The sequence below is a fragment of the Ammospiza nelsoni genome, chromosome 1 (assembly GCF_027579445.1).
Source record: "Ammospiza nelsoni isolate bAmmNel1 chromosome 1, bAmmNel1.pri, whole genome shotgun sequence".
Lineage (NCBI taxonomy): Eukaryota > Metazoa > Chordata > Aves > Passeriformes > Passerellidae > Ammospiza > Ammospiza nelsoni.
Window position 1 is genome coordinate 71056284 of NC_080633.1, and position 13166 is coordinate 71069449.

Here is a 13166-nt window from a genome sequence, read left to right on the forward strand (position 1 = left end):
TGTTCTGCTACCTTAAATAAGTAGTTTTTGAATGGGCAAAATGTGGTTCTAAAGACAAGCAAGTATTTCAACAAGCTTTATTTATGTACATTTGCATGCTTTTCTTTTTAACACAATTAACTTTGTTGTTGTTTGGTTGGAACTTCTTGTTGCATAAATTAAGGGGTTGATTAATTAGATTAATATTTTTATCCTGATGGTCCTCCGAAATGCTTTTGGAGGAATAAACAAGTTGTGGTCTTTTCTGTGCTGAACCAGCATGTGCTCACCTTCAGAGGGCAGCACAGGTTGGCAAAGGGTTCAGATGTGGTGCTTCATTCCTCAGCCTCCAATGGAGGCAGAAGTCGTGTCCCTCAGGGCAGATCCATCAGACAGTGCTGTTTAATTGGCTACCAAAATATTGGTAACAAGAAGTTAATGTTTCAAAGCCATTGTGTTGCATGGCTGCTCTTCAAGCCAAGGATTATTTACCTTTTCCCTTCCTCCCTGTGGTAATTAGCAGCACTGGAGAGTGGCTGCTTCCTGCTCTCTCCGTGCTGCTGATGTGCATCTCTTTTATATCCCCTTATGGAAGGTCATCTCCTCTCTTTGAAGAACTCCACACTCCATTAGAAAGTCCATCAGGACCAGATGTACTCAGAGGTGAACATTTCCCATCCCTCCAAAACAGACCCAAGGCAAAAACATCCCTTTCTGCTCTTGGCAATTTATGCAGTCTCCATATGGGATTGAAAATGCTGCTTTCATAAACCAGTCTAGTGAAACTGCTTCAAAAGCACAAGATGAAAGAATGAAATTAAAATATCACAGAACACGTTTTCTTTTTTGTTTTCTGGCTTTTGACTACCTGAAGTTTACCCTGAGAAGCTTGCTGAAGGGCAAAAATGGATATGAATTATATGCTGATATAGTGGTGTATTTATTTACTCTTCAGAGTGTAGAGCTTTAAGGAAATGCCAAACATTGCAGTGTCACTAGAAAATTTGGATTCCATCAGGCAACAGTTGCTTCTGCTGTAAGGAACACCATCAAAATCCACCATGCCATGGTCTCTTTTTCTCTCACGTAAGTTGTGCCACTAAGAAATAATGTAGGTCATGAGAAAGGCCATGCTGTAGCCATTCTGTGTTGGGGAATTCAGTACTCTGAGAAACAAATTGTACTGATATAAGTTGTTTCTTCCAGTAGTAACATGCTCATGTGAGAGATACGGATAATCATGACAGAAATATCAATTAAATAATTCCCCAAATTAGTTCCATTGCAAGATTTTTTTAGAAAATTACCTAATGAATATTGTTTCCAGCATTTAGCTTATTTGACTCTCACAGATAAAAATTTGGATGATACAGCTGGCAAGGAGTTGTTTTATATGAAATATTTATCTGAAATTATTACTTGAATTTTATTTTTCTTGTCCTGTTTTCTCTGCACAAAAAGTCGAAACCCTCAGTTTAACCTCTGGACTGCATTTTTTTCCCTTTTCTGTGAGCATTTTCTCTCATGTTGAGAGAAAAGCACTTGACCAAAATGACTGCATACCATTCTCCATGAAATTACTTTAAAATATAAGTGTTTATACAAGCTGGTTGTTTGAATTCCCATGTATCCTGAAGATACATTTTCTGGCTGCTGTGATGAGTTCATTATCTGAATTGCCAGCAGCTACCCTGCATGTTCAGCATGTTTCCAGACAGGATGTGCTCTCCAGGATTTTGGCTGTGGTTTTTGTCTTCTTTTGTTGCTAAGTAGTCTGGGGTTGCGTAGGCCTCTTAATGAATGTTATGCTAATAGCCTGCATTTAGATGGTACCACAAGATAATGGGACAGAACTAGCGGTTCACTACAGTAAAAAAAAAAACACAAAAACAAATAAAGGAAACCCAAACCAAAAGTGAGGTTCTGATTTCAATTGTACCTTTTTATCTCAATAGGTGCAAGACAAATGAACTGGTCTTATTGTGTACTAAACCATAGTACAGTCAAATCAACTCAACCATCTATCTCCAAGACTTGATCAGGTTTATGAACTTTACAAGGATTTTGGTCATACGTAGACGTGTACAAACATTTAACAGCAAAAGTATAGCTACACATGCTCTGAATTAACTCACCTGTGTAAATTTATCATGTAAATTTATCTGTACTATAAAGTGACATAAAATGCAGAGATAACTGTCTTCCTTATCCACGCTATGGTATGTACTTCCTAGGATGAGCAATTTTAACTGTATGAATCAGACAAAAAGCAGACAGACAATTTGTGGTGGGTGGTGGTGGTTTTTCTGTTTAAATGACAATACCAAAAAGCTTTCCTAAGAAGTCTGTTAGCAGAAGTACAAAGTCTGGATTACTCATCAAAGCACAGTGAACAAATGTTTCTCAGAGTTTTGTCTTGTTATATAAAGGCTGGTCTGCTTGGGAGAGGCCAAATTGGAGGGGAAAATCCAGCTACTGTAATCCTTTATTTCACTGGAAGAAACTCACATGTTGTCTACTCAAACCAGCAGCCTGTTGCATATTGGTTTTGAACAGGGTACCCAAGTACTCAAGAATTTGGCAATACCCTCCTACGAAGTTTAACTGCAGGCAGGCTGACTTTTAATGTTGCATTCCTAAGGGTAATATAAACCAAAGATTTTGCAAGCAGAATTTTTTTAATGTGGTGCATGTGGATTTATGAATGCTGCTTTGCTAAGACTAAGTTCCTGATTTTATATTGAGACTTCTGATGTTTCAGTCTCTCATCTTGTATCTCTTTAACTTATTAAAATTACATTTTCTACCATTTTACTCAGTTAAAACAGCTTCTCAAAATTACCCTGCTGTGAACTTAGTGAGGCCTGTGTTCAATCAGTAGTTCTACAAACAAAATCCTTCTCAAGAGGATAGTTGAAGCAGCGTATTTTTATTTAGAAATGTGAATACAGATAGCATGCCAGTTTTCTCTGTTGGAGTCAGCCCTTGTCAGTCATTTGTTCTGACAAGAGCACAGGAAAAAAAAAAATGGAGTATTAAGGAAAAACACAACTGTCTTATTGTGGAACATAAATTATGGGAGGGGAATATTGGCCAGTAGGGTTGCTGGGTTTTTGAAATGTTCCAGTGTGAAGCTGATTTTGAGATTCTTATTGCTGAGATTTTGTTTTGTGCACCCTGTCTGTAGAAAACCAAACTTGTCTCATTGTAATTGAGTTACAGTTCAGTTACTGAATGCTCATACCAACACAATAAATACAGACAGACATCAGTCTCCTCATAAAGCTGATTTGTACTATTATGTGAGGTTTTATCTTTCTTCTGAATTGCTGCCCTAAAAGCCTTCAGTCATGTATCTTGCCTTGACTGAGTTTGTGCAAATAAATATAAGAATGTAATTAAAATAGAGTTTTTGAGCCTTGCTTTGGCAAACCCCATCTACAGCAGCACCAGCTTTTTTTGCTAGAATGCTGAAACAAAGCCCAGAAACTCAGAACAAACACAATATCAAAGTGTTCCAAACTTTTGCATGGGTTTTGTGCTAGTACTTTTAGTTTGCAAGGCATTGGGTTTTCAAAGCACTGGGTGCAGGGAGTATTGCATTCACAACTGCAGACTGCAATACACACTCTCCTCCGCAAACCTACCAGAGCCTTTGCAACCAGGTATTGCAGACCTTGTGCCATTTCATAAAACCATGACTCTCCCACTCTCCCTGTTCCCTGTGGGGGTGAGCAGCTCAGCTTACACTTCCGGGGAAAGCTGCTGGTTCATGCAATTATCTCTTCCATTGATTAAGTTGGTATTCAGTATTTTCACCTACTCTGAACGACTTCAGACAGCCAGTTGCACCTCTTGTGCCAGTGGTTTTCTGTGGCTCTACTCTTCACACAGTTATTTTGGCACTCTGAAACACTAAATTGCATGCAAAAAAATTGCCATTTTGAACAAAAGTTTAGGTTAAAGACTTTTATTTGTTGCTTAAAGACAAGATTAAAATACAGTTTGCAATTATATAAATTATTGTGCCCCATTCAGAGCTTAGGTTGTACAGGTAAATGTTACAGTACCAAAGATACAAGCAAATAACCTCCAAAAATAAACACAGAACATAACAGTATGTAACTGGCTACCAGGAATAAGGCTGTGGTACAGTAACAGAGGTTTCTGCATAAAGAGGTAGTGGAAGCTCAGTAAATGCAGAATCATTGTACATAAAGAGAAACATCAGGTATTTCTTGCAGATCCTCCTCTGGGAAACTGAAGTATCTTTTGGGAATGACAGAGGTACTGGCCGGAATCTAATGTCATATTGGCAGCTTCTCAACTTTCTAAAAGGCACCTAAAATCTCTAATCCCTGAAACATTTTAACATTTAATTGAAATTTTAAAAATTCTCTTTAACTATGTCACCTGAAGTCTTACTCATTTTTTCATTCTCATTCAAAAGCTGTGTTGCAATTTTTCTGGCTACTAGCTTCAAGGGGTTACTTTTGTTTAAATAGCTTAATCCATTCTCTATTAATAGACCTCTCTAAACAAATGTTATCTGACCTTCTATTTCATGACAGAACTGGTTATACCCAGCTGTTTGAGACATGCCTTTTGGTGCCCAGAACAATTTTATTACAGTATTTTTGTAAAGAAAGGTTTTAGTGAAGGGATAGCTCTGCAAGAACAACCTAGTATTTATGCATAAGGAGTGACTGGATTATTAAGGAGTAACTGTGCATCGCAATGGGGAGCTGTAGACACACAAAAACCCATGTGAGGATGCAAAAGGCTGATACCGTGCTTTGAGAAATATGCATTTCTTCCAAGAAAATTTATTTCTACTCCAAGATTTTCCTTGTTCAATTAAAGACGATGTGAATCTCAAGAAAGAAAAATAAATTACTCCTCGTTTTCTCTGGGGCTATTTAAATGGAAAGGCAGAATCTCAGTCAAATTACTAGGAACTCACAACAGGAGGATTAACTTGTTCAGGAACAAAACTTTCATTAACAACAGCAGGAACTGCTGCAAATGCTAAGTTTTCTTTTATGGGGAAGCATATCTGCCCAAGAAAAGTATGCTCTGTGTTGGGTTGTGGCGAATAAAGAAAAGGAAAGGATGGTCAGCGTTGAAATCCTCTTCTATGGCCATGCAGAGCATAGCAATGCCAGCAGTGGCAGCTGCAGCTTCCGTGCCTTCCTCATTCACTTCCACAAAAGCCTTGTGGACAACTGCAGAGAGGAAGAGGTCACGTGCCCCTGACATTCCCGACAGGTCAGCCTTGCCACTGTCAAATACATCCAGCAGGCCCATAGCAGCTAAATCTGATTTAAGGTCATAGCTTTCCTCCAGCTTAAACTTTGGCAAATGCACGTGAACGTCAGCGGAATACAGATGCTCTGGACGCGTCCATTCCTGGAGCTTCTCTAAGGTAAGCTGCTTTTCCATCTAGAATTAAAAGGACAGAGAGCATTACTTATCACCAGTGTAGTATTTCATTTTCAGTAACATTTATGAGGCTTTATTTATAGAACATTGTATGAGGGTAAAGCAGCTATGCAAAAATGAACATATGCATATCTTTGATAGCCAAATAGAGATTAAACAAATACTATTTAAATTAGGTGGAGTCAGTGCAGTTTTTACAAAGTAAGGCAGACATTTGCTTCTTGCTGCAGTGTACAGAAGGGAAAATCATGCACTGATAGCAAGCCAATCTTCTTACTGTTTCATCTAACTAAATGGAATTAAAAACACATGACAAAAATCATAATCAGAAAGCTCAAAGAAGCTGGTCATTTAATCGAAAACAGTCTCACTACTTTATGGTTAAGAAAAGGAAGACTTTCAAAGCTACTGAAAGACAGTCATTAAAAACAAACGAACGAGGCAAGGTAATTCTCTGTTTTCAGTCTCCATCATAGTTCATTCAGTTCAGCAGAGGACACATGAACACAAGCTACAAAATTAGAACACAACCTCTCTTCCTGATGCATTACATCCATTTATTCTTTATTGCTGTACTAGTAGAAAGTTGTCTAAAAATACACCAGATAGATCTGGTGCCCTGAGAACATGGTTCACCAAGGCTTTCATTTTGAATGGCCAAACTTAAAAATAATGAACAACTGCATTGGCTTAGATGGGTCACCTTCTGCAGCCCAGTGGAGTCCTCTTCAGTGTCATCAGGTAACAGGATGATCATACTAAGTTCTCTTCCATCATAAGGCAGCTCTAAAACACGGATCTTCTCTTCAGGGATGTATCCAAAATTAAATTTATTTTTCTGATACATCATTTTTACTGTCCTTCTTTCATTCTGAATGGATAAAAGGCACCAAAAGTAACAGTTAAGGAAATACTCATTTAAAGAACCAACAGAAGACAAGTAAGTTAAAACTGCACTTATGTAAACACTTATCCTCCTTTATAGAACTTTCTTCAAACTTGTGACTGCCTGTTTAATAATGATTCTTCCGAAGAAATAATGAGTTTGTATTATATTGGTTCTCCTCTGGCTTCTATAGCACAGTCCTCCCAGAAAACGAAACAGTTTCTTCAGACTGTTGTATGAAAATGTTAAGCCAACAAAGATCAACTCTGTTTAGCATAAAGCAGATGACTGCATACAGTAACTTGTAAAGCTGTTAACATAAGCAGAATATAGAACAAGAAGATGGGGCTTAATCAAAATGTCCTGTCATTTTAAGACTGCTTACCTATCATCACAGACAGTTCATAGCTGCTGATCTGCTGCAGACAGAAACCCTGCTAGGTCCTAAACCACAGGTGAGAATTGTCTCTAACACCGTTCTGGTAAGTAAGACAACAAATAGCTTGCTGAATATGGAAAAATACTAAAACCCATAAAAATAATTTAAATATTAATAAATTACTTTGTATTTTTAAAGTATTTCATTTGCAAGCAATGCTTCACATTACTACCTATATTGTTAGACCTTTTCATTAGATATGTCCTACCAACACGTATCTGTATTACCTTATTTAATCGAAATGGTGCATCAGTGGTGTCAGCTTCTTGAAATTTCTCTGCCCAGTTTGCTTTGAAATAAATAGCATTCACCAGTACCAGCTTGGTCATGCTATCAACTGAGCCTTCAGCCAGCAGATCGGGGATTTTGCCTTCAGAGGCAGCAGAAAAAAGGGTCACAACAGAAGCATGGAGTAAGTTGATGGCATATAAAATATACATTGAGAAACTGATGCCATAGAAATACTACAAATATAAAACCAATCCTGTAAAAATGTGTATTTCAGTACCTGTCTCACTACTTCACCATACTTTTTCTTAACACACACTACTATAGCTTTTGATATACAGTGATTTGATGAAAATGTAATATTGTTAGTCTAAACTGTCACATGCAACTCATCTACTCCTCATACAAGAGATACACAATGCCCACATTAAGGAATACTGAATTTAGAAATACATATACAATATATATATGTGGATCAAGACAGACTAAGACAAATTCTCCAGTTCATATGTACATCTCCATGTTTAGCCATCTCTCCTGCATTCATGGCCTGAACACAAAAACAGAATGGAAAACTCTCAGGACTTATGGAACTGTTAAATGTCTTGCTTAGGTAATTCCTGGTTCTGTCCATGCATCAAATGAGCGTCCCAGGGCAGAATTAAACTGTTTGAAAGACAGCACAGAATAAAGCTCATTCCTTCTCCCAGTACATCAAACCCTGCCAGTTATTAACAAAAAATGAATTTACCTTCCGTTTTCTCCTCAACCCACTGATTAATTTCTTTCCTGGCTTTATCACAAGCCTGAAGAAAATCAACTGTAGCCAAGTCAGCTCCATATAATTTCTGTGTATTAGTCAGGAAATCCTAGATTTTGGAACGATAAGAATAGCTTTCACTGCATGCAGATAAAACATCTAATTACTAGGTAGATAAGGTGTGCTCAGATTATCACCAACTCTGAGATGGGGTTCTAACAGTGTGTTGCTTGGGGGAATTCTGAAGTTAACAGGTTTTTTTCCCCACTCTTAGAACAAGCCTCATAGTACACCAGCCATGTCTAGAGCTGATGTGGTGCTTACTACAGGTGTTGCAATATTTACCTATCATTGTCCTGAAACAGGCTCAAGCACAGCTGGGATAAAACAAAACTTTCCAAAACAGCTGAAGAAGGACAAAAATATCACACAAAGTTGTAATTCACTGGCAAAGAGCCATGTTGTTAACCATATGTTAAACCTCCCAAATAAATAGTGTTTTCAAAAAGATGGAAGTTATGTGGTACTACTCCGATGAAAATCCTAAAAAGCTGATTGCAACAGGAACAGAACTGGCTGCAACCTAAAAAGCTGTTTGCAACAGAGTGGGATGTCATGATAGTTACTGTAAACTAAGAACATAGACCAGTGATTCTTCTCTTGAGGACAAGAACAGCAGAAGTGAACAGGAACAGAAAAGGGTTTGCTGTGTTTCACCTTCAGGTGAGAGGCACAGAGGCTCACAGCTATGGAAATGCACACAGCAAGTATTAAGCACTTTTGTCAACTTCCCAGAAAAATTTAGAAATAGGCTTGGAAATAGTTCTACTTCATAATTACTCAAGTAGCTCACTTTCCCCCCAGATCCCAGCATGTGCCATCCTGATGTGCACCACTGTACCTGCAGAAAGCTGTAGGACTTCTCTCCAAAGAGCCGACTGGCCAGCCGTAAGAGATAGGGAGCATTGCTTCTGTTTATCTCCGCTGTCATAGCCTGGAATCCTGAATGAACATCTTCAACTTTGTCAAGGTGAAGCGTCTGAAATAAAAAGTAGTGAACTAGCTGCTGTTAATACTGTCTTAAAAGAACATACTGTGAATCTGCAGGATAGGCCTGATGCAGCAGGGTAGGATCCAGTAGGTAGGCTGAAGAAAGAGAAAGTAAAAGCTGGAAGCTGTGAAGAGACTTCTGTAAATCTCAAAGAATGAGTCAAACTGTCCCTCAGTGCTATGCTGACAATGTCAGCCACTTGTATTGTGATCCTGGTTTATACACAGTCAGAGCTCAAGCTCTTGATCACAACCCCAAGTCCTGTCTGCATTTCTGCGGGCCTCTCCTCTGTGGGCTCAAGAACTTGTTCCCAGGTGAGGAATCAAAAAGAGAGATGATGCCATGGAGACTCTTGCTTTCTTGATTCCCCCTTTGGCTCAAGGAGATGTGGGGTTGTATATTTTCATAATATACACAAGTGAGATATTAAGAAAACTTAGAGCAATTATCTTTTATAATTTTTTGAAAATGTAACTTCATAAATACATATACATCTCATATATATGGCATATATATATGGCATATATATATGGCATATATATATGGCATATATATATACATATATATATATATATATATATATATATGCATATCTCCTCTTCCAGAGGCAAGCTGACTGGCCAGGGCTTGAAGATATGAGAGCAGAAGCAGAAGCTGCCAGACCTCATGGACAGAGATGGCTACACCAAAGCAGGGAAATTAATATTCAAATTTAACCCATGTGTTTGTTTCCCAGGAGTGATTGTGATTGTGCTGTGAAGGAGTGATTGGAATCAAAGAAAAGCCTTCTCTCTCTCACTGGGTTTTTGGTCAGGCTTTGCCAACCACCTCAGTACAAGCTGTGCTGTACAGGTGCATGGCTGAGCAAGAACAACAGAGGCAACCTTACAATAGAATTATGATCCCGGAAATAAATATTTTTGTCCCTGCAAACATCCCTTGACAATCGCTAATCGCTCCCTCTTTAATTAGCCCTGGGTTCATAAGTGAAGTATTATGGTACAGAAACATGCCCTGTTGAGGATGACTGGGCTGAAAGACATTTATATTCCCCCCAAGTTCCTTTTGCATGATTTGTGCTGTCAGTAGGTTTATCCTAGGTGGGGCTGTCAGTCTGATTACATGAAATACGTTCAAAGTCTGTTTGAACAAGTAGTGGGGAAGTAATTCTATTGAGTAAGCCCAGCAACTCAACAGTATAAAACAGTCCCTCCTAAAGTCCAGAATACAAAGGTGAAATTATTCATAGGCAAATGCATGAGGATGACTGCAATGAGGAGACTCCCACACCTTTCTGCAGGCGTAACCAGGGTGCAAAAATAACAGTGACTGAGTCCCTTCCATGACAGAGGTTTCAGGAGAAACTGGCATATGCCTATGTGCACCATTTTTGCAATTTTTAAGGTTTTTTAAACTATCCTACCTACCCTAAAGCTATGGTAAGGATAACCAGGGAGACTTAGCTCCTTTGAGATATCTGAGTGCCTGTTAGTGAGAGATTGATGCTTAGCATCACCAAGTATCATCATAGCTTTGGATATAAAATTATAGAATGCTACTGTGTTTTTTACAAAAACACACAGAATTATTGAAATTGAACATACCATTGGTGATCTTGTGTTGTAAAGTAATAGTCTGTCAAAATGTCTCATGAAAACTCATAGATCCCTGCTGCTGGAAATTATGATAAATTTAAAAGGAGACTGACTAATGTAATTAGTCTCTTCTGTCAAGAATTAACTACTGAAATTAAATTAACAACAAGGGCAGTAGAAGATAGAGACAGAGGGCTCTGGAGCAGGGTAGGCCAAGGGTAACTAGCTGCATAGTCTGAGGAAAACTGAGTGTGCATGACAGAAATCTTGTCCTGAACAAACAAAAACACCCTCATTTCATCTTCTCTCCTCTAAAACACAATCCTTTTTAATGTAAATAAAATAAAAAATTAATGACCATTTTATTTTACTAACCTTCAACACCTGGGCTTCTGTATTACCTTTGGCCCCCAAAAGGACCATGGCCAGAGCAGCAGAGATACTGACAGGAGAAAAGAAGACATTTCCTGTTGGGTTGGCCTCACTAAATCTTCTGAGCAGGTCAAGTGCAAATCTGCTGTTGGCAATGGACAGGTTCTCCATGGTTATAGCTGAAAAATAAAACAGCTGATAAGGACCCTGGGAAACATTCTTCAAACACCTTGCCTAACCTTGTGTGACTCACAGAGTAAAGACTGGATTGAACTGGATGCAGCTGCTTACAGAAACAGCAAGAATATCGTCATCAGTGTACCTTATTCTTAAATAAAAAATCAGTCACATTGAAAAAGCAGGGGATTTTTCCCATGTTAATTGTGTGTTCCGACCTTCCTTTACATACTAACTTTATAGACATTAATTCTAAAAAATTCCTTTCATGCAGATCTGAAATTGAAAGTATATGTGCTGGTAGGGTTGCAAAAACCCCTCAGCCTCACAGACCCAGCACAGGCCAGGGCTCTCCCTCCTGCAGCATTCCCTTTGCTCCTCTATAACGCACAGAGGACATTCAAAGTATCTACTCAGGAACGTGCAGACACCTCTCAGTGACCCGCCTGCCTTCATGCCGCAAATCCATGTCCCTGCGCGGTGCCAACCCTGCCAAAGGCTTCCAGCACGCTTTCAGCAATGGAGAGCAGAGCACCGCTGTCCCCTGCGCTGCCGGGATCACGGAGCTGCCTGCCCGCCGCATCCAGTACCACCGGGGCTGGGCGGCCCCAAGGGCTCGGGCACGGAGCCCGGGTCCCGGGCTGCAGGTGACCTGAGGGGACCCGAGCGATGCACAGAACAGGCGCAGCGGCAGGGCCGGCACTGAGCAGCGATGGGAGATGCTCGGGAGCAGGCTGAAAGGCGCAAGGGCCGCGTCAGGCACCAAACCCCAGCCAAGGGCCAGCGGCGGCACCGCTGGATGCTGCTCCAGCTTCCTGCCCGCCAGCTTAGAGCCTGGCTGCTCTGCGCTCGCTCGCAGCCCGAGTCCCGGTTTGTTTCTTCCTCTCCTCCGGACGCAACTGCGTGGAGGAGTTTACACTAAAATTTGGATGTTTCCTGCACAGACTTTCTACAGCAACTGCAAATCATCACTATCGGCTTCCTCCATGCCAGACAGATAAACATTGTCTGGCAGGCAGCTTTGCGACGTACTTACCGAGCTGTAGGATACAGACAGACCACCGACACCCCTAAAAGCACCCAGCCCCGAGCCCCCAGGCGTACTTTCACTTTCGCTTACCCACCCCTCACTGCGCACGCCTTCCCCCAACCCAGCTGTCCGACAGTGCCCACCCCGCTGCCCGAGAGGCGCCCCCCGCCCCGCGCAGACCCCGCCCGCCGAGGCGGACAGGAAACATTTCCCCTTCTCGTCCCGCTCCCGTCCCTTTCCCGTGGCAGGGCGGAGGCAGCCCCGCGGAGCCCCAGCGCAGCCCAGGGCCGCCTGGCCGCCTACCTGCCGGGCAGCGCGGAGCGGGCTGCGATGCGACGGGACGGGCCGGGATGGGTCGGAAGGAGCCGAGCGGCGCAGTGACAGCGCAGCGGTGACAGCGCAGCGGTGACACCGCGGGGACCCCGCCGGGGCGGGGAGAGAGGGCGGGGCGGGCCGGCAGGTGTCACCCCGCGGCCGCTCCCGCCCGGGTGTCCCCGATCCTCCGGCGGAGAGAAGAGGCAGCTTCGGGAGAGGGATTGACCAACAACCCCACCCTGTCCCAGCGGTAAGAGATCCAGGTGTTTAGACCCATGGGGAAAGCGCACCCCTGCTGCCCAGGGAGGCTCCTCTCTGCCTTACCATCCCGTGTCTCTCTTTACACTCATATTTTATAAAGTTACCTCACTTTTTTCTTTTTTTTTTCAATTTCAAAGACAGTAACTGCATTGAGGAGTTTTCTGTGGTTTATCACGATCTTTGTTCTCCATCAGTATTTGGAACATCCCCAACTATACTGCCCATATTGGCTTCAGGTGCACAGCCCTTCAACTGCAGTGTATGGCATGTGTCCCGGTGACAAAAGTGTTGGGTCTCATCCCTCTCCCCTGCACATAATACTTTTGTTTGCTTCACCTGAGACAGCTGGGTTGCTGTGCACTGAATAAAGGATAGGCGCATCTAGCACCTTTTGGATAATGTCCACCAAGCCTTGACGTCAACCTATGCAAAAAAACAAGAAGAATCATTGCAGTGCTGGCCAGAAAAAAAATTGTTATCTAGGGAACCCCTTGGTATCCTTTGAAATACCTTGAAATCCTTTCAAGGCCAACCACTAATTCACGGCAAGCCAAGTAAGCACCTTGTGTTTCATTATCCAGAAAAAATCTTCTGTTTTAGAAAATAATTCCAAACAAGCTACATAGAAGTG

At 41.4% G+C, this 13166-nt stretch overlaps 1 protein-coding gene across 3 annotated transcripts; it reads right to left on the reverse strand.

Annotated features, from left to right (window-relative positions):
- Positions 1–4364: 4364 nt before the first annotated feature.
- On the reverse strand, positions 4365–13065 carry LOC132073458 (leukocyte elastase inhibitor-like). Of its 3 annotated transcripts, none has more exons than XM_059472551.1 (7): positions 12263–13065; positions 10756–10931; positions 8636–8773; positions 7726–7843; positions 6974–7116; positions 6125–6292; positions 4365–5421 (listed from the first exon to the last, which is right to left on the reverse strand). In XM_059472551.1, the coding sequence occupies exons 2-7, from the start codon at positions 10921–10923 to the stop codon at positions 5020–5022; spliced, it is 1137 nt and encodes a 378-aa protein (XP_059328534.1). In that variant the 5' UTR covers positions 10924–10931; positions 12263–13065; the 3' UTR covers positions 4365–5019. The 3 variants fall into 3 exon arrangements, with proteins under 3 accessions (XP_059328534.1, XP_059328547.1, XP_059328541.1); XM_059472564.1 differs by lacking the exon at positions 12263–13065 and adding an exon at positions 12054–12068; XM_059472558.1 differs by lacking the exon at positions 12263–13065 and adding an exon at positions 11966–12018.
- Between the last annotated feature and the right edge of the window lie 101 nt (positions 13066–13166).

Coding starts and splice junctions, on each gene's coding strand:
- LOC132073458 (XM_059472551.1), bottom strand. CDS start 10,923: ATGGAGAACCTGTCCATTGCCAACAGCAGATTTGCACTTGACCTGCTC. Junction 6,293..6,973: donor CACCATTTCGATTAAATAAG/GTAATACAGATA, acceptor TTATCCATTCAG/AATGAAAGAAGGACAGTAAA. Junction 5,422..6,124: donor ACTCCACTGGGCTGCAGAAG/GTGACCCATCTA, acceptor TTTTAATTCTAG/ATGGAAAAGCAGCTTACCTT.